Source organism: Alligator mississippiensis, chromosome 3 (assembly GCF_030867095.1).
Source record: "Alligator mississippiensis isolate rAllMis1 chromosome 3, rAllMis1, whole genome shotgun sequence".
NCBI classification, from domain to species: Eukaryota; Metazoa; Chordata; order Crocodylia; family Alligatoridae; genus Alligator; species Alligator mississippiensis.
The window spans coordinates 64,452,184-64,473,430 of NC_081826.1; the positions used below are offsets into that span (position 1 = coordinate 64,452,184).

General features: G+C 49.8%; 1 protein-coding gene across 3 annotated transcripts in view; it reads right to left on the reverse strand.

Annotated features, from left to right (window-relative positions):
- DNAJC5B (DnaJ heat shock protein family (Hsp40) member C5 beta) overlaps nucleotides 1-21,247 on the reverse strand; it is an 81,348-nt gene that overhangs the window by 6,582 nt on the left and 53,519 nt on the right. For all 3 annotated transcript variants that reach the window (XM_014606822.3, XM_059724035.1, XM_059724036.1), the window contains one exon: nucleotides 8,334-8,547. In XM_014606822.3, the coding sequence (XP_014462308.1) occupies nucleotides 8,334-8,547 (214 nt within the window). The remainder of the gene's footprint in view (nucleotides 1-8,333; nucleotides 8,548-21,247) is intronic.

A 21,247-nucleotide genomic window follows, 5' to 3' on the forward strand; every position in this document is an offset into this window, starting at 1 on the left:
AACACATGTAATCAGATTTTCCAAAGAACTCACAGCTAGATTTCCAAGTTCTCCACAGTTGCAGCTAGAGCCACATTTCCAAAAAGAGTTCAACTACCATTCAAATGCCTTCATAAGGGCCAGATTTATTAGGGCTCTCATCAACTACCAGCTTCCTTTGTGACACATAAGGTGAGTTTTTCAGATCAATTCAACACAAATACCTCACCCACCCAATCCTGAGCTCTTGAAAATCTGTTTTCAGTTATTGGCCCTAAGCACTTTAGAAAATTTTGGAAGTACAAAACCAGACCCACCTTCCAAATAACTCATAAAAGTAGATCTCTTTGCAGATACATCTGTACTGATAGAATATTGATAAGAACAAATTAAGAGGAAAAGACAAAGTGAAGAGGCCAATGGCTAGTGTGACAAAAATAGAACATCTGAGTCCACTCTCACACATCTTGTTGTAAATCAAGGGTGATTTCAATTAAGTTAAAACATGGATGTAACAGAGAAAAAAATCCAGCCTCAAATGTGGAATAAATCTGTGGTGCAAAGTTGATGCAATTCTATTGCCTTCAGGCTTGCTTTTTACAGTAAATTTAATTCTGACCCTTAAACTCAAATAGAGCCCTGTATAAATGATTTAACAAATGCAGTTCAACCTAAGCAGAGTGTTTTCACTGACAAATTAATCATTTGGAATAAAATGCATGGCTTAATAATGGTACTGTAAGGGTGGTGTTGTAGCTGTGGTGGTCCAGAAATTGTGTGAGGCAAGGATTTCTTAGGGTGATATCTTTTATTGAACCAACTATGTAGTTGGGATAGAGTTAGGCAGGACATAATGAAGAATGATTTAGATTTGAAAGCATCTAACTTTACCCCACCTACATAGTTAGTCCAAGAAAAGATAGCACCCTAAGAAATCCTTGCCTCTTCCTTAATAATGTACATATCAAATTAACAGCAGGTGCACCAGGTGTAATTAATGTACCTGCATTTTTTACACAGAAAATTCAGGCTCATGAAAGTGCTCCCAGGTGCACATCTTCATGTGCGGCCATGTTGGGAGGAAACTGAGCCTGACAAGAGAAGCCCAGTCCAGGGTTGTTGCTGCCCTGCTCTGCCCTCCTGCAGCAGCCAGGGGAAGTTCCAGACTTCCCCAGAGCCCAGCCCCAGGCTGGCACGGGGCATAAGTGCTTAGCTCGAAGCTCCAGAGGGCAGGGGGAGCTGTCTTGGCCAGCCTTATCTCCCCCCAGCTGGAAAAGAGCTGCCTGCCCAGCTGGGACAGCTTCCTCCTATCCCTGGTGCCAGGGGCCAGCCCGATCTCCCCCAACCTGGGATGGAGCTACAAGTCAAACTGGGACAGCTCTCTCCTCCCTTGCAGAGATCTGGGTTTAGCCAGGCAGCAGTGTGGCTCCCTGTTGCTTGGGCTGACTGGGAGCAATTTGCTCCTAGTCAGCACCTACACATGCAGTGTGGTGCATTAGTTAATGTACTGTTTTTCTAGTACCTGTATCTACAGGTGCAGTAATTACTGTGCATGTGTAGATGGTGATATTTTACTGTGTATTAGATTTGTCTAATGCATGGTAAAACATCATGTGTCAACACACCCAACATGGAGTGATGCAGGGGCAGGACGAATGAACCCATCTGCCTCCCTTCCCTTCCCCTCCCCTCTGCTGGCCTTGCCACTGTGGTGGCTGCTTCCTAGGTCTTCAAGCCCTGCTCCCCACAGGTGTCAGTGCCAGAGTGGAGAGGGGGGTCTCAACCAGCCCAGGGCCCACCAGTTTGCTTGCTTAGGGCCCACTAAAGGGTTAATCTTGCCCTGCCCATCTGGGCTAAGTACAGACAATCAAAAAGCTGGAGGCTGAATCAATTCAATCTTCACAGGTTAGTCTAACCTGCATATATTGAACTGACAAACAAGTGAACAGAGATTCACTTTTGATTCCAGAAATGTAGCCACCTGCCTGCAGTGGCCCAGGCCAGAAGCTGCAGGGTGCTAGAGCATGCCTCCCTGGCAGGTTGGAGCAGACAGCTTGGGCCTGTGAGGGGCAGTTTGAAGGGGTGGTGCAAAGCATCCTGGGATGCTGAAGGACTGTAAACTTGAATCTGGAGAGGATCTGGGACAGAAGTTCAATAAACCCATTGAACTTAAATCAATTAAGTCTGATATTATATCCATCTAGGTTTATCTTAAATTGGTTTGGGCCATTTTCAAAGTGGTTTGTGTGCACTGAACTTCTGCTGGATTCCAGATCTGAACTGGTTTCCAATCACATATACCGGTTTATGGGTGCAGACAGAAGTGACAATTTTCCCCTGATCTGGCCACAGAGAAAGCAGGTTATAGCTGTGACCAAACACAAGGGGTCCCCCAAGGCTCTGTCCTTGGACCTGTATTGTTCAACATCTTCATTAATGATGTGGACATTGGAGTCAGAAGTGGACTGGCTAAGTTTGCCGATGATACCAAACTCTGGGGTAAAGCATCCACACCTGAGGACAGAAGGGCGATCCAGGCTGACCTTGACAGGCTCAGGAAATGGGTGGATGAGAACCTGATGGTGTTGAACACCAAAAAATGCAAGGTTCTCCACCTTGGGAGGAAAAACCTGCAGCATCCTTATAGGCTCGGCAGTGCTATGCTGACTAGCACTATATATGAAAAGGACTTGGGGGTCATGATTGACCACAAGATGAACATGAGCCTTCCATGTGATGCTGAGGCTAGTAAAGCGAGCAAAACGCTGGCTTGCATCCATAGATGCTTCTCAAATAAATCCAGGGACATCGTTCTCCCATTGTACTCAGCCTTGGTGAGACTGCAGCTGGAATATTGTGTTCAGTTTTGGGCTCCACAATTCAAAAAGGATGTGGAGAAGCTTGAGAGAGTCCAGAGAAGAGCCACGCGCATGATTAGAGATCAGGAAAGCAGATCCTATGATGACAGGCTGAGAGCTATGGGGCTCTTTAGCATGGAAAAGCGCAGGCTCAGGGGCAATCTGATGGCCACCTATAAGTTTACCAGGGGTGCTCACCAGGATCTGGGGGAATGATTCTTCACAAGAGCACCCCAAAGGATGACAAGGTCGAACAGTTATAAACTCCAGCAAGACTGTTTCAGGCTAGACATAAGGAAGAATTTCTTTACTGTCCGAGCCCCTAAGGTCTGGAATAGCCTACCACCGGAGGTGGTTCACGCACCTACATTGAATGCCTTCAAGAGAAATTTGAATGCTTATCTTGCTGGGATCCTATGACCCCTGCTGACTTCCTGCCCCTTGGGCAGGGGGCTGGACTCAGTGATCTTCCGAGGTCCCTTCCAGCCCTAATGTCTACGAAATCTATGAAATCTGTGAAGTGCATAGCTGCAGATAGCTTCAAAAATGGCTGATTGGGTGAAAATCTGATCCCTCATTTCATAAGGTACCAGATAAATGTTTTAAAATGTAGCTCTCTCTACTGCCTTTCCCCCCTCCCATTCTGAAAACAGCCAGGACTAGCAAGAGAGCTTCGCCATTGCTATGGGAACATGGCTGCAGGCTGCAGCTGACAACCAGATTCCCCTTTTCCTGGAACCAACGATAAACTTCTGTTTGGTCTGGGGTAATGTTGTAACTCAGATCACTTGGCAGAAATTGTTTTGAGTTACAGCTGGGAGACATTTGGCTCCCCAGGGGCAACTAGCAGTGGTGCACCTTAGGTTGCCACTAGTTATCCCTGGAGAATGCCTATGCCACATGCCCTGTGGCACTCGGTAGGTTACCCCAGGTGGGATGGGGTAACCTGCTTTACTTGGGGTCCTGGCAGGGGGGCTCCCAGGGCTACAGCCGTAGCAATTCTGTTGCACAGAGCCTGGCTGGCAGCTGGAGCACAGTTCCAGGCAGCCCAGCTCTGGTTTCCAGAAGTGCACACTGCTCCCACACATGCTGCTCTGCTTTTTTTCCTGTGGGATATCCAGGGGTCAAACCCCCTTCCCCTCGTACTGCTCCCTTGCAGCATGGAGAACAACTGAACATACGGTATATGGCGCTGCACAGCCATGCTTGTCTGGATGCAGCCCATTTCTGTCCGTGGCACTAAGTCAATGGGACTATTCACATGCTTAAAGTTAACCACATGAGTGTGTTACAGGATCAAGGCCAATGGTAATGCTGCAAATACGTACAAAGTGAACTAGATGTTTTCAAAAGATGGGACAGAGTCACACTTAGTTGCAGTTCATTAAAAATGTTATTCCTTCTTTTATGGAAAACTTGCCTGCTAAACATTTACTAGACATTTCAATAAATCCCGAAACATTTGGACAGAGGTACTAGTCTGCTTATATAATTTGTGCGGTAATGGGGGGAAACAACCACAGCAGAGTAAGCAAGCTACAAATATCCTTAAATGCATCATCCAGCAACATCACAAATTGGATTTGAATGAAGTTTCCAATATTTAAAATATCACTTTTGGGGGTGCATTTGGTAAATCAGGAGTTACCTTGCCCTGCTCTACATGCAGTTTTTGTGATGGTGGTGCAACCATTTTATGAAGGGGTGTGGCTTTTAATGAAGTAGAAATTGGTAATCACTGCCCCCCTAGCAGAAGCAATTATAGCCATAGCTGGGGTTGATATAACTCTAGTATCACGGCATGGACTGGATCTATGCTACAAAGTTTTGCTGGACAAAGTATATGAAAAAATCAAACCCCTACTACAGCAGCTACATTAGCAAATCCTCTGATGTGGAAACAGGAAGGCAAAATTGGGTTCTGTTCCTGTAAAAATACTTTAAGTATAGATATATTTAAGAGTCCATAGGCAGAACTTGAATTCTGCTGGTAAAACCCTGTATTGTAGACTAGGCCTCAGATGTGTCTACACATGCTAGTAATTCAAGGTAGGTTTACTGTGCAGTAAAAATACTGCACAGTAAACCTACCCAGGAGCATATCTGCATGTGCTCCCTCTTGGGAGCAGATTTGCTCCCAATGGGCGTGCCCACACAAGCAGAAACATGTATTTCCTCAGGGACAAACAGCAGTGGCACAAAATGTACCTTGTCCCTGGGAAATGCCCAGGTACAAGTGCTCTGGCATGCATCACATTGCCCCAGGTAAGCTGGCCCCAGCAGACTTACCTGGGACTCTAAGGGCCTCTGGGGGCTGCAGCTCTGGCAGTCCAGCAGCACAGAGACTGGCTGGAAGCTGGAGTTTGGCTCTGGCCAGCCTGGCTTTAGTTTCTGGTGCTGTATGCTGCTGCCATGTGCACTGTCCTGCTTTTTTAAGGCATGGGTTTTTTGACACTGGGATTTCCCAGTCATGAAACACAACCCCCCCCATCCCCCCCAACGCTACAAAATAGCAGCATGGGAAACGCTTGCAGCTGCAGTGTATGCAGTGTGCAGCACCACAAATGGGTCTGCACGTCTGCACTAATCTGGATCCACCCAATGGGAGCAGCCTGGTTGGTACAGGGTTGCTCCTACCTTGCTCTGTCCTGTAGCAGCCAGGGGGAGATCCAGGCTCTCTCTGGGTGCTACCCTGGGGGCAGGCAGGAGAGCTTTGCTGGCTGTAGCAGCAGCTGTCTCCTGGCCACATACACACTTGGGAGGGGTCCTGATGTGCACTGGGCTGGGAGAAAGCTGCTGCTGCAGAGCTATCCTGCCCCATGCATATGGGAACAAGCCCTGTGCCCAGCAGGGCTTCCCTGCACAGCATGGGGCTGGTCAGGACCTGTCTGGGTCTGAGGCAGTTCTGAGCCAGCTCTAGGCTCCGTGATGCACAGAGATCTGGAGCTGGCTGGGACCTGCCCTTCCCCTGCAGCTCTTTCCCAGCCCTGTGCCCTGATCAGGTGATCGAGGCACAGGACTGGGAAAAATTCCCTTGCCGAAATCCACCCAGTCCCTTGCCTCAATCCACCCATGGGGCAGCTAGCAAAGACCCCTCAGCTGGGCGGAGAATCCCTTGCTGCTAGCTGCCCCACCAGTGGGACGGCTTTCAGCTACCCCTCAGTTGACTGGGGATTCCCCACCCAGCTGGGGGGTTGCTGCTAGCTGCCCCATCGGTAGCTCCCCAGTCCTGGCATTACTCAGCTCCCTGCTCCTGTGGGAAGCCAGGAGCCCTACAGTGCTGGGACAGGGTGTTGGCAGAGAGTGACCCAGTCCTTGTGCTGATTTGGCTCCCAGAGCTGGGAGCTGAGCAGTGCCAGGGCTGGGCCTCTGGCACAGTATCAGCTGCACAGTTAGTTTAGTATCTATATTTACAGGTACTAGCTAACTGCTCAGTAGATTAGTTTACTGCACAGTATTTTATTAGCACGGTTATTGGTGACACTTTACTGTGCAGTAGATTAGTCTGCTGCTCAGTAAAATATCTTGTGTACACACACCCAGACAGTCAAATGATGGCTGCTGTATAAAGCTCTGAAGGAAACTCATATTTTACCAGCCCCAGTATCTGCATATAAGAAGTGGAAGAGCAGTATGGATAGGGAAACGGGAAAAGAGCCTTTGGTGACCTGCAGTGTTTATACTCTGGAAATAGGCAAATTTTTCTTAGGCAGTGAAAGAGAGCCCAGCTTGTAACAATCTTGGAATGGCCGTATTAAAACATTTTGGAATTTTCCTATGTTTTTCACAGGAGTTTTAAAAACATTGAGTGTAGTAACTTATTTTAATGGGACCTCAGTCCCATTATACATCTGTGCGAATCTCCAGAACACAATCCTATAAAAACAGAACACAGATTTCTCTCCCATTTCTCAGCTTGTGAATCAAGATGACAGCTGTTGTCTCTGCTCTTACTCTCCTGTCCACATTCATTATCTATTTGTATTTATACAGTCCAACACAAGCTTCTGCTAAAGAGTTTGTTGGTGCCTCTTCACTCTCCATGAACTCAGCACTGGTGCAAGGAGGCTGAGGACAGTGTAAGCTGAGAGCAAAGAGAAAGAAGGCTCATCCAGCAATAGAAGCAACTAACAGCAAAAGAAGTCCAGAGTGCAACAAGGGTCATCATCAGCAGGAACCTATGAGTTGCCTAAACTGGATTTAAATAGGGGGCAGGTGCAAAATTTAAATGAAGGCACTGAAGATGGAGATTTTGCCCAAGCTTATCCTCCTTTATCAGCACAAATTCAGACTTTCAGATGTCTAGTTTTGAAAGCCTGATTAATTAATTTGTCTTTTAGTAGTTTCTATCCCTGCTGTATGAATTATGCCTTTCTGTACTCTTGAAACCAGCCAAGTACAGGCTCTTGGAGAAAAGATATTGGATGAATTAGACCACTGGTCTGATCCAGGATGGCAATTTTTATGTTCTCGTGTTCTAAAATCAGATCTTTCATATTCCCTTCCATCACAGTGTTTTTGAGCCACACAATGAAGATAATTTTCCATTTATACCACTGGAATCTTTGTTCCCCTAAGATTTTGTTGATGGAAATAGCAAGGTGAATAGAAACCAAAGTGTGGGATTTTCCATATTTGTGCTGCTGCTGGCTTGTTACACTTGCTGACACTCTGATTTGAAACATGGGGATTTATGATATATTTACACACAAAAACATCACAGGGTTACAATTATATAATATGCCAAACTAGCAGAGCTTTTATGTCATCAGAACATTCAAAATATGCTTTTCCTCGATCAATTTGCCAATTTTTGATGTATCATTCTTTTCTTTTCCTGCTTTCTTCCTCCTCTCTGCAATTCTCACCTATTCTTCTACTTCCTCTCTCCTGCCCCCTCACAGTATACTGAAGGTGTGCATATATATGACACCATAATCACACACTGTGTTATGTTTTATTATTGCTTACGTATGCTGTGTGCTATATATAGCAAAGTACACAGCTAAATTTGTACTGTAATAACTTATTAGCTGGTTGTCACACAAGTAGGACTCTCATTTTTGAGAAATGAGTCATTTTTATTTAGTCATTATTGAAAAGAAAGTCAAAATTAACCTGATGCTCCAGTTTCAAATATAATTAATGTCTCAAAGTGTCACAAAACATGCACCGTATTTAAGTATTTAGTAAACTAAAGGAACAAAGGAAAAATCTTGACTAGCACTTTTTGAAGGAGAGCTTAATTCTGCCTTTGGCAGTATCTAAACATTCGTGACATTTAATGGAGCTTCTAGGATTTAAGACCCTGTTCTTATTGAGCCGGAAGAGGGAACCCCTGCTCAAGGACACAGCTGCCTCCAGGTATGTTCAAAGAACCACCTAAATGGAACAAGTTTTAGGATCCGGGCTAAAATAAGTTAGGAGGCTGAGTGATTTCATAGCTTCCTCAGTAAACTCTTAAATAGAAAATATGGCATTTCTTTTATCACTCACCTTTGCCCACCAGCTTGAAAGCATGAAGTATGTGTTAACATTTTCTTCACCAAATTGTTCTGCCACATACAGCCCTAATGATCCATACTTATCATAGATGTTTCTCTTGGACAGGTCAGTCAGAATGGCATGAGCACTGTTGATTTCTTTAAATTTATCTGCTGCATCTGGATTGTCAGGATTCTTGTCAGGATGATATTTCAGAGCCAATTTTCTTAAACATGAGAGAGAGAGAAAGAAGGAAAATGGTATTCTTGCTATAAATACTTATATTAGTAGATGCATTTTCATTTTGAACAGAAAATTTGGCTTCTGCTTTTTTTGTTTCAGTTTTTATGTAGATTGAGTTAAATGCAACGGGTCTATGGAAAGACTAACTGCAAGCAATGCAAAGGAAACAAAGTGTGTATGTGGGGGCAGAGGGAGGTTCTAGGATAGACTTCAAGAAAGAGAACAAGGTCTTTGGGAAGCTTTTGTGAGAAAATTGATAAATGCTGTGTTAAAAATAATGGTGATCAATCCTAAATATGACTATATAATAATTATAGTTATAACATTGGCAATAATAGCTGTAATAGCAGTAATATATAAAAGCAGTAATAAATTTGCAGTAATAAAAATAATATAGGGTGAAATCTTAGCCTTGTTGAAGTCAATGGCAAAATATCATTTAAATGAAAAGGGCTAAGATACCAACCTTAAAATATAATTCCCAGTTTATTTATAAAGCAACATGCTTCTTATCTCTGAAGCTTTTTGACATTGAATAAAAAAGGGATTTTAAAAGTAGATATTAGAATTCAGGTTTGCTCCCAAGAGGGTACGTCTACATGAGACACTTTGAGTGCAGTAGACTAATTCTATTGCACATTAATGCAGTGGGCAAAACCTGTGCTTAATGTGCAGTAGATTTAGTTTATTGTGTATTAACGTCACAAAAAGACTTTGTTTGTGCTAATGCGCAGTAGTGCCAATTAAGGCACATTAAGTTAGTACCTGTCATTACATATCATTAATGAACGTGTAGACATACCCAGAGGGAGTTATGACAGGCCCTAAAATATATCTCTAATGTTACAGAAAAGTCCTCCAGGGACATGGTATGGCTATAGTTTCTATTATATATAAAGGGACACATACTTTAATCCTATTATGTTAAATACATACTTTAGGTCAGCATTTCTCAACCTGTGTGTTATGACCCAAAAGTGAGTGGAAAAATATTTGAATGGGTCATGACCATCACAGAAAAATAGGGCTTTCCTTTTGTAGGCTGGCAGAGTTCCAGCCATGGTGCCAAAAGTGTGAGGAGTAAAGGGGGGGAGGGGAAGGGCACGCTGCCCTCACCTCCTCTCACTGCCTGCTGCTTGTGCCCTGGGCCGTGGCTCTGCCCTGACACCATGGCCCAGCTGCTACCTCCACTGCTAGAGTTGTGGGTTGGGAGTGAGGGGCACTGGCAGGGCCAGGGGTTGTTTTCTACTTAAACTATTTACTAGCTTGGGACTGGCCATTAGCATTTACAAATGGGTCTTGGTAAAAAAAATGTTGAGAGTCACTGCTTTAGGTAATATATTAAACACAGACTTCAGTTAATATTTTAACACATACTTTAGTTGATGTTATAAAAAAGTTTAGACTGAAAATTAACACATGGTAAAAGCCTAGACTCTAAGTCATCTTTCAACAAAAGTTTTCAAAAGGCCATTTTATAGGAAGAGTATCAGCTTATTTAGTGCATCCAAATAATCAAAATTATGTTTATCAAGGTTAAAGGCATATGCCTCCTAGTGCAGTGGTTCTCAACCTTTTTTGTATCAGGATCCATTTGTAAACACTGATGCCTAGTCTCGACCCATTGCCTCTCACTCCCGACCCTCTGCTCTTTACCCCCAGGTCCCAGTCCCATAGTATGTGCAGCAAGGGGATAGGGGTGGGTGTGTGGGGCATGCAGAGCCCCAAGCAGCCCCTTGCAGACTGAAACTCTGACAGCAGGCAAGGGAAAAGTCACAGTTCCCCATGTTTATCTCCTTTAAAGGAGAATCCATTTTTAAAGTTTGTTTGTGACCCTTTCATATATTCTTATGACTCATTTTTGGGTTGTGATCCATGGGTTGAGAAACACTGTCCTAGTGGACCCAACAGGACATGTCCCCATGAGTGCTCATGTGCAGTTTGTGGCACTGCTAAGCTATCTGCAGGACTGCAAACCATATGTGCTGCACGTACAGAAGTCCTCTGTGCTGCTATTTTGCAGTGTGGCAGTTTCTTGACAGAGGGAGATCCCATTGTAAAAAAACTGTGCCAAAAAAGAGCAGGATGGTGCATATGGCTGCAACATGCACTGCCTGAAACCAGAAGGTGTCCGGCAAGAGGAACACTTTGGCAGTCAGTTAGGCTCTGTGCTCTTGGATTGCCGTCACCGGAGGTCCCCAGCAATCTTGGTAAGGCCCCCAGCCCAGATGCTGGCCCCAGACTCCTCTGCCAGACCCAGGGCAATGAGTGCCAGAGTGTGCCTAAACAGGTGTGCCCAGGAACAAATAGCAGAGGCACAAATACATGCTGCTTCTGTTTGTCCCCAGGCAAAAGCACATTCCCACTTGGGAGGACGCTCCCACAGGGATCATTTTTTTAAAGTGATATATATATAAAGTTGCCTCGTTAAATAAGGAATACTCATATAGGAAATCAGAAGGAAGACTTCAGGCATCTTTCCCAGACCATTTCTAAGCTAAGCTTCCAGGACACATTCAATTTCAGGAATTATTTTCATAGAACATATTTTCTAACCAGTGCTGATCTCTAGTGGTAAAGAGAGATAATAAGTCACCTTTATTTGAAGGTCATATTAATTAGGATCAAGAAAGCCAAAAAAGGAGGGGATGTAGATTTACAAAAACAGGAGAACTAGAGGGGAGAAATGAATATGTTAAACTTATAATTTTGATGATTAGCTGGGCATCAAAACACATCCTATCTGAAATGACTGGATGAGAAAAACACGTCAGAAAAGGATTAGTGAATTGTTGGAGCATTTCAACACAGAGCCTGCAGAAACTAGTACTGAAACACAATATTTCATATAACACACACACCATTTAAGAAAAGATTGGTACAGCGTTTATGAAGGGGCACAGTGTGCCTTGGTGAACAATGGGATGGAAAAAGGACGGGCTCTGAATTAAAGGGCAGGGGCATGGTAAAGCAAGCTAAGGAATTAGCTCAGAAGGTAAAGTGATCAATAAAAATGCAAGAAGTAGTAGGATAGATTCCTGTATTCTACAGTGGAATGGCTCACTTTTGGCCCAGCATGCCTGTGCTGCGGCACAGCTGAAAGCCAGGCTGGCTTAAAGGAGACGTTCACAGGAGCTCACGGCCCCTGCTGGAGCCTTTGGAGAGACTATGTCTTCTCTGCTGCGCCTTCCAAGAAAGTTGGTTTCCTGCACGGAGACAGGGGGGCCGAGCAGGGTGTAGAAGAATCTATGTCCGCATTATCTGGTGGGCCCGTAGCTTTTAGTCCCAGCCTGCCTCTGCTGCAGCTGCAGCACAGTTAAAAATAGGCTGGGACAGAGGGAATGTTCTCAGGTCCTTGCAGCCCCTGGTAGAGCAAGGACACATGCGAGAGACCTTGAAGGAACACTGCCTCCTTTGCTGCACCTCGCAGGAAAGCTGGTTGCCTGCTTTCCTGAGAAAAATTATTGCTCTCACTCAATCCACAGCTGGCGGCACTGCCCCTGGCCTTCACTACTGCCCCCTACAGAAAGCGGCCTTATTCCTCCCTTTGAAGAGCTTAATATTCGATGGAGGGCCCAAAGCAGTGGTGGCCTCCCGCAATGCTTGGGAGGCAGCGGTGGCCTCAGCCATGGCGGCGGGGTGGGATGTGTCGCTGGGAGCTCAGGGGTGGGGGCATCCCAGAGTGAAGGCACACGTGTCCTGAGCTTGCTGCTAGCAGGGCCAAACCTGGCAGGCGTCTCGCTTCATTTCTTTGGGAGACCCTGTTCTTTGGCTGTTGTGCACGGGGGCAGAGGAGAGTGAGGCGGCTGGGGTGGGGCGAGCTCGTGAGGGGAGCTGTGGCCGGAAGGGTTGACGGGGAAGAGGCGTGCTGGCCTGTGGTGGCGGTGGCGGCAGCCCCGCCGTAAGGTTGGGGGGTTAACTCACATGGTAGAGTGCTTGCTTAGTATGCCAATAGGTAGCGGGATTGACACCCACATTCTCCAGTGGGCCTGTGGCTTTTTGTCCACGCCTGCCTGCCCTGCGGCTGCGGCGCAGTTGAAAAGCAGGCTGGGCCAAAGGGCGTGTTCTCAGGCGCTCGGGACCCCTGCAGAGGCAAGCCCCAGGCGAGAGTCATTGGAGGAGCTGCGCCTCGCCTCACCCGAAAGCCGGTTTGCTGTACGGGGCCACGGGGGCGGAGCAGGGTGCAGAAGGAGACGAGGGATGTGGTGTGGCTGGCTGAAAAAAGCAGCAGTGAGCAGCAGGCACAAGACAGCACTTGGCAGGGAAAATAGGCCGCATGAGCAAGATAGAAGTCGAACCTATAGTCTTCTGATCTGAAGTCAGACAAGTTATCCATTGCGCCACTGGCCCAAGCTGGGGCCCTCCCCCACCTTGTGCTGGTCACGGGCTAGCCTGCTGCCCAAGCTTCGGCCCGAGCCCAGAGCCACCTTTCTGTACTGGTGGGCTGACGGGGATGTGGGCGGGAGGGCGCAGAGCTTACCAGCGGACTCTTTGGCCCCAGTTCCACTTGGCCACTGCAGCCAGGCTGGGCCTGTGCCTCTGCCTTTTCGTTCCCAAGAGCCCTGCCTGAGGGAGCCTGCGCATGGAGGCCCTCAAGCCTGGAGGAAAGTGCGGCCTGCCACCTTCATCCACCCTTGGGGGGGGTCTTTCCCACCTTCAGTACCTCAGCTGGGAGAGCGGAGGACTGTAGGCTTCCAGGATGTAGAAATCCATAGGTTGCTGGTTTGATTCCGGCTTGAAGGAAAGTGTTTTGCTCTCAGCCAATCTGCAGCTGGTGGCACTGCCCCTGGCCTTCACTGCTGCTCGCTGGCCGCTTGCCAACTAGCCTGCCTGCGGCGCTGTGCTGCTGGCTGGCTGGGCCCCATCCCTGGTCCCTTAGTGTCAGAGGTGCCCTGGCTAGCCCTCACGCACTACTCGCCCCCCCCCGAGACCGGCCTCCTTGCTGACTCACCAAACGGTCTCGTGCCTCGCAGCGCCACCTGCAGGCCCCGGCTTGGGAAGAGCTGATCCACGGAGCAGGGCCCGGGGGCCCGGGCCCTCAGAACCCCCCAGAAAGTGGTGGAGGCAGACGCGTTGGCAGGGCTCTTCTTGTGCCAAGCTCTGGCCTACCTGCCCCATTCCCGCTGTGGCAGGGCTTGACCTTTTGGTGGAGGGCCCGAAGCAGAGGAGCTCACCTGCAATGCCTGGGGGGCAGCAGTGGCCTTGGCAATGGCAGCATGGTGGGATGTGTCGCTGGGAGCTTGGGGGTGGGGGCATCCCAGAGTGAAGGCGCACATCTCCTGAGCTTGCTGCTGGCAGAGCCGGACCTGGCAGGCGTCTCGCTCCATTTCTTTGGGAGATCCTGTTCTGTAGCCCCACTGGGAGACCGGGGAGTTAGCTCGCATGGTAGAGCGCTCGCTTAGCACATGAGAAGTAGTAGGATAGAGCCCGCATTCTCCAGCAGGGCCTGTGGCTTTTTGTCCCTGTCTGCCCTGCGGCTGCGGCTGCGGCGCAGTTGAAAAGCAGGCTGAGCCAAAGGCAGCGTTGTCAGGCGCTTGGGACCCCTGCAGAGGCAAGCCGCAGGGGAGAGTCTTTGGAGGAGCTGCGCCTCGCCTCGCCCGAAAGCCGGTTTGCTGCATGGGGCCACGTGGGTGGAGCAGGGTGCAGAAGGAGACGAGGGGTGTGGAGTGGCTGGGCAAAAAAAGCAGCCATGAGCGGCAGGTGCAAGAGAGCTCTTGCCCGGGAAAATAGGCAGCGCGAGCCAGGTAGGAGCCGAACCTACTGTCTTTTGATCCAAAGTCAGACACGTTATCCATTGCGGCACTGGCCCAAGCTGGGGCTCTCAGCTACCTCATGCTGGTCACGGGCTAGCCCGCTGCCCTGAGATTTGCCTCCCCAGAGCCACCTTTCCCTGCTGGTGGGCTGATGGGGACGTGGGCGGGAGGGCACAGAGCTCACCAGTGGGCTCTTTGGCCCCAGTTCCACTTGGCGACTGCAGCCAGGCTGGGCCCGTGCCTCTGACTTATCGTTCCCAAGAGCCCTGCCTGAGGGAGCCTGTGCATGGAGGCCCTACGACCCCCGAGGAAAGTGCGGCCTGCCACCTTCATCCACCATTGGGGTTAGGGTCTTGCTCAGCTGGGCGAGCGGAGGACCATAGGCTTTCTGGGTATAGAAACCTTTAGGTCGCTGGTTTGATTCTGGCTCAAAGAAGAGCGTTTTGCTCTCAGCCAATCCGCAGCTGGCGGCACTGCCCCTGGCCTTCACTGCTGCTTGCTGGCCCCTTGCCAACTAGCCTGCCTGCGGCTCTGTGCTGCTGGCTGGCTGGGCCCCATCCCTGGCCCCTTAGTGTCAGAGGTGCCCTGGCTAGCTCTCACGCACTGCCCACCCCTCCACCCCGAGACTGGCCTCCTTGCTGACTCACCAAGCTGTGTCGTGTCTCGCAGCGCCACCTGCGGGCCCTGGCTTGGGAAGAGCTGATCCGTGGAGCAGGACCTGGGGCTCCGGGTCCTCAGAACCCCCCAGAAAGCTGTGGAGGCAGACGCGTTGGCGGGGCTCTCCTCGTGCCAAGCTCTGGCATACCTGCTCCATTCCTGCCTTGGCAGGGCTTGACATTTTGGCGGATGGCCCGAAGCAGAGGAGGCCACCTGCAATGCCTGGGGGGCAGCAGTGGCCTCGGCCATGGTGGCGGGGTGGGATGTGTTGCTGGGAGGTCGGGGGTGGGGGCATCCTGGAGTGAAGGCGCACATCTCCTGAGCTTGCTGCTGGCAGAGCCGAACCTGGCAGGCATCTCGCTCCATTTCTTTGGGAGATCCTGTTCTTTAGCCCCACCAGAAGCCCGGCGATTTAGCTCATATGGTAGAGCGCTTGCTTAGCATGTGAAAAGTAGCAGGATCAGCGCCCGCATTCTCCAATGAGCCTGTGGCTTTTTGTCCCCGCCTGCCTGCCCTGCGGCTGTGGTGCACTTGAAAAGGAGGCTGGGCCAAAGGGCACATTCTCAGGCGCTCGGGACCCCTGCAGAGGCAAGCCACAGGTGAGAGTCATTGGAGAAGCTGCGCCTTGCCTTGCCCGAAAGACAGGGTGCAGAAGGAGACGAGGGGTGTGGTGCAGCTGGGCGAAAAAAGCAGCAGTGAGCAGCAGGCGCAAGAGAGCTCTTGGCCAGGAAAGTAGGCAGGTCGAGCCAGGTAGGAGTTGAACCTACAGTCTTCTGATCTGAAATCAGACATGTTATCCATTGCGCCACTGGCCCAAGCCAAAACCTTCACCTACCTCGTACTGGTCATGGGCTAGCCCGCTGCCCCGAGCTTCAGCCCGAGCCCAGAGCCACCTTTCCGTACTGGTGGGCTGACGGGGATGTGGGCGGGAGGGCGCAGCGCTCACTAGCGGGTTCTTTGGCCCCAGTTCTGCTTGGCCACTGCAACCAGGCTGGGCCCATGCCTCTGCCTTATCGTTCCCAAGAGCCCTGCCTGAGGGAGCCTGCGCATGGAGGCCCTCGAGCCCTGAGGAAAGTGCGGCCTGCCACCTTCATCCACCCTTGGGGCCAAGCTCTCACCCACCTTCGGTAGCTCAGCTGGGAGAGTGGAAGACTGTAGGCTTTGTGGGATGGGAAATTCTTAGGTTGCTGGTTCAATTCTGGCTTAAAAGACAGTATTTTGCTTTCAGCCAATCCGAAGCTGGCGGTACCGCCCCTGGCCTTCACTGCTGCTCGCTGGCCGCTTGCCAACTAGCCTGCCTGCAGCGCTGTGCTGCTGGCTGGGCCCCATCCCTGGCCCCTTAGTGTCAGAGGTGCCCTGGCTAGCCCTCACGCACTGCCCGGCCCCCCACCCCAAGACCTGGCAGGCGTCTTGCTCCATTTATTTGGGAGATCATGTTCTTTGGCCCCACTGGTAGACCGGGGAGTTAGCTCACATGGTAGAGCGCTTGCTTAGCACACGAGAAGTAGTAGGATAGAGCCCGCATTCTCCAGCAGGGCCTGTGGCTTTTTGTCCCTGTCTGCCTGCCCTGCGGCTGCGGCACAGTTGAAAAGCAGGCTGGGCCAAAGGGAGCGTTGTCAGGCGCTTGGGACCCCTGCAGAGGCAAGCCGCAGGGGAGAGTCTTTGGAGGAGCTGCGCCTCGCCTCTCCCGAAAGCCGGTTTGCTGCATGGGGCCATGGGGGCGGAGCAGGGTGCAGGAGGAGACGAGGGGTGTGGTACAGCTGGGCGAAAAAAGCAGCCATGAGCGGCAGGCGCAAGAGAGCTCTTGGCTGGGAAAATAAGCTGCATGAGTCAGGTAGGAGTCAAACCTACAGTCTTCGGATCCAAAGTCAGACACGTTCTTCTTGTGCCGCTGCCCCAAGCCGGAGCCCTCAGCTACCTCGTGCTGGTCACAGGCTAGTCCACTGCCCCGAGCTTCGGCCCGAGCCCAGAGCCACCTTTCCATGGTGGCGGGCTGATGGGGATGTGGGCAGGAGGGCGCAGAGCTCACCAGCAGGCTCTTTGGCTTGTGCGGGGAGCTGTGGCTGGCAGGGTTGAGGGGGAAGAGGCGTGCTGGCCTTCGGCAGTGTGAGGCAGGGAGGGGCAGCAGCCTGGTAAGAAGACTGTGGAATTTGCTCACATTGTCAAGCACATGGTTAGGATGCAATAGGTAGCAGTATTGATAGTTGTTTTCTCCAGCTGGGTCTATTGCTTTTTGTCCTGGCCTGGCTGCTTTGGTGTGGAAATCCTTAAGTCGATGGTTTGATTCCCACTGGAAGAATAGCATTTTGCTCTCACCCAATCCGCAGCTGGCGGCAGTGCCCCTGGCTTTCACTGCTGCTGGCTGGCCACTTGCCAACAAGCCCACCTGGAGCCTGCTAACCTCTGCTGCTGGCTGGACCCCATCCCTGGCTCCTTCATGTCAGAGGTGCCCTGGCTAGCCCTCACGCAGCTCCCCATGACTGGCTTCCACCTGCCTTTGTGCACGGGGGCGGAGGAGAGTGCGGTGCCTGGGAAGGGTGAATGTATGAGGGGAACTGTGCGCAGGAGGGGAAGAGACTTGCTGACCTGCAGGAGGGGTGCCCCTTCCACGGACATGGTACAGCACACCACACATCAAGCCACATACCACATATACCCCCAGCCAGGCACTTGCTACGTGCCACACGCATTTATACCCAGCCACGTGGGACACACCCAGCCAGACATCACACGGACACACGCAGCCACACGCCACACTCAGAGACAGCCACATACTGCATGTACCCAGCCACATGCCGCACGGACCCAGCCACACACACAGCCACAGCCAGATGTCATCCCCACATGCAGCGCCACACACATTTCACCCCCAGACATTCCACCGCATACCACACATGCACTCACAGCCATATGCCGCAGACACACTCAGCCACATGCCATACACACACCCAACCACACTTTGGAGACAGGCACATGCCAGACACACACACACACACACACACACACACACACCGAGGCACATGCTGCACGTGTATACACACACACCCAACCACACTCCTCAGACACACAGAGACTCCCAGCCATATCCTGCACACAGCCAGACGCCACACAGACGCACACACATACAGAGCCACACATGTCACACACACAGCCACCCTCCTACATGCCATATGCACCCTTCCACACACTCCACACATGCTGCCACACATGCATGCCACACACACAGATACATACCTGCATACCTCACTGCCCGGCCCACCCATCAGCGGGACTCACATGGCGCCACGCCACTGTCAAAGCAGTGGCAGTGAGGCGGGGAGCAGAGACAGAGCCAATGCCGTAGCTGCAGCTGCAGCCGCCCCAGCCACATGCCCCAGTTGGGTACCTAGTTCTTCCTCTGAAGAAGCTGCCGAGCTCTGAGTGTGCTGGGGCCCTAGTCACCGTGAATGGGTTGTGGAGCAATCAGAGACCAGCTGGTTGTGCAGTGGCATGGCGCCAGTGAGCCGAGGAGCAGCGCGGGCTCCCCTTCTCCTGTGGTGTGTGCAGTGATGAAAGCTGCCTGCCCATGCCCCTGGAAGAGCCTCCGGGCTTCCAGGGCCTCACAACCCAGCCCAGCCTGCCTGAGCGCAGCCTACCCCCCCTGCCGGGATCAGCTCAACACACCCTCAGCCCTAGTCTCCCCCCAGCCCTTCTGGTGGCGACAGCAGCAGTCCACCACAGGCCCCCCTCCCCTTCCTCCCCTCTCCCATCTCTCATCTCCCATCTCTGCTGGCTGTTGTGAGGTGGGGGGGAAGGAGAAGTATGGCATGGTGGCCTTCTGGCCCCCAACTGGGTTTGCACGCTCCCCTGAGCCCTGGTGCACAGTTGTGCCCATGCCTGCCTGGGCCAGCCAGTCGGTGCCTGCCCTCTCAGCAGTGCATGCACAGTTAGCCCAGAGTGTTACAGACAGACAGGCTAAGACTTTTATTATATTAGAAATAGCAAATTGCCTGTCAAGAATGACAGGCAGGCAGGGACATAGGTCCGCATCCAGTCCCCCCTGCCCCGTCCCCCCCTGCTTTCAGGTCCGAGTCTGGGTTCGATTCCAACCCCCTCTGCAGGTTTGGGTCCAGGCCCATTCCCCCTCCCCCCTGCCAGTTCAGGTCTGGGCCTGTTTCCCCCCCCAGAGGAAAACAGTTTTTACTAGTTTGGGTTTGACATAGCAGTCTATGAATATCAGTATCAAGTCTACAGCAGTGGGTAGACACTTATGCTTTTGTACTTATCCTGTTCAGATGTGCATAATGGCTCACAAATTGTGGTTTAGTATTTATTTTACTTACTGAAGGACCAGAATCTGAGAATATTAAAAATCTTGGTGGTCTAAATCCAAAGTTTTAGTGCATAAGTCTGCATCACCACAAACCCAAATGACATATGAATTAATTCACCCTTTCACTTCCTGACCATCCATGAAAATTGAGATGTCTTGATAGGATAATGTAAGGATAACTGTTTTGCAGATATTTGTGCTATAAGGCCATGTCCCTAAGAGCTTTTGAGGTACCCCAAAACAGACATGGCACATGTGAAAATGTTCTGCGTGCTGCATATTTGCAGTGCAGAGCCAAAATTAGATACTGGGAAATCCTGGAATCCAGAAAAATGCTTTAAAGTAATGCTGCCAGCCAGGCTCTGCATACCCAGATTGCCACTGCAGTAGACCTGGGAGGCCTCCAGGACTCCAGGTAAGGCTGCTTGGGCCAGCCCAGGTGCTAGCTTGAGCCTCCCTACCTCACCCAGGGCAGTTTGCTATGTGCCAGAGCACGCATACAGGGGTGGGCACAGGGACAAGTAGCAGTGGCACAACTATGTACTGCTGCTGTTTGTTCCTGGGGAAATACATGTGCTGCACGCTCATGGGTTTGGGCCCTAAAGGTCCTACAGAAAAACAGTGATCTCATTGCCACTGTGCAAGTCAAACTGTGTATTTGTTTTAAAGGGTCCAAAAGTATTTCTTTTCGTGTGTAATCTAGAGCCCAGAATTGTAACAAAGTTTGGTTTAATTAGGAATCTTTCTAACTTTATTTCCCTGGTAAATTAACTAATGCTAAACTGCCAAGAAAAACATAAAGAGGTACCTATGTCATGTTTATTAAAACTAAATTTTCCTTTTGGCAGTGTCATTATGGTGAATACTAACTTAATTAATAATGGCAGGAAACTCACAGTCAGGTATTGCTGGGTTTTCATATCACACTGAAAACTCTTTCAGCAGCAGGTTTTTGGATTCATGAAACAAATTAGCATAAGTTAAAAGATAATTAAGAGAAATCTAAGAGCCTGACACATCATTTTATCTTGCAAATAAGTACAACTATTCCATTAAAAGTGAATCCCTCTGACATTTCCACTTTATTCAGAAGCAGTCTCTGTTTTCCTGTAATTACTAATAAAGATGGGTAAGGCACCACTGTCAGTTTTACCATAGATTGCTATGTAAATCATCCTGATTCATGTTCAGTGCAAAATAAAATCCACCTCATTTTGCATTCTTCCATGACAACTCTCCCTTCTGGGATTAGAGAAGATTTCCTTTCCAGAAAGTTAAATGTAAAAGCAACAACAACAACACAAGGTTTAATATGCAAGTAATTTCATGATTTCTGAAGCCAAAAAGCATTGTCAAATATATACAATATATTATATTAATCACATAAACCATTTTTTCATTAACAGGAATATATAAGTTGTAAATCCCACAGACCAATAGGTCTGTTCTCCCCAAGTTTCATAGTTATCTGTAGCAACTCAGCTATGAAATACCAAAAGTATAGGCTTCATATTGGGGAAGCAATGGGCATTCCCACCCCGTCTCCCCAAAACCATCCAGACCTTGTCCACATTGACAACTTTACAAGACTTCAGTAATCACTGTTAGACTCTTTCAGCAACTGACTCTACATGGGTTCAGAGATCTACCCATATGAAGTCAATGGCAGAAGCAAGCCATCATTTCTACAAAATAAAGATACGCCTGTTTTACAACTATGTGTGGAGACTAATGTGGACTCCTTGAGTATGCCCAGACAAGTGTGCACGTGCCCCGCTGGAAGCTCCCAGTGTCAGTAATAACCACCATTAAAAAAAAGTGGTGTGGTACACGCAGCAGCAGTGTAAGCCACCAGAAACAGAACCTGGCTATCCAGAATCATGGTCTGGTTGCTGGAGGGCTCCTTGCAACTGGATTGGTGCCACTGCTGCCCCAAGAGGCCGCCAGGATCCCAGGTAAGG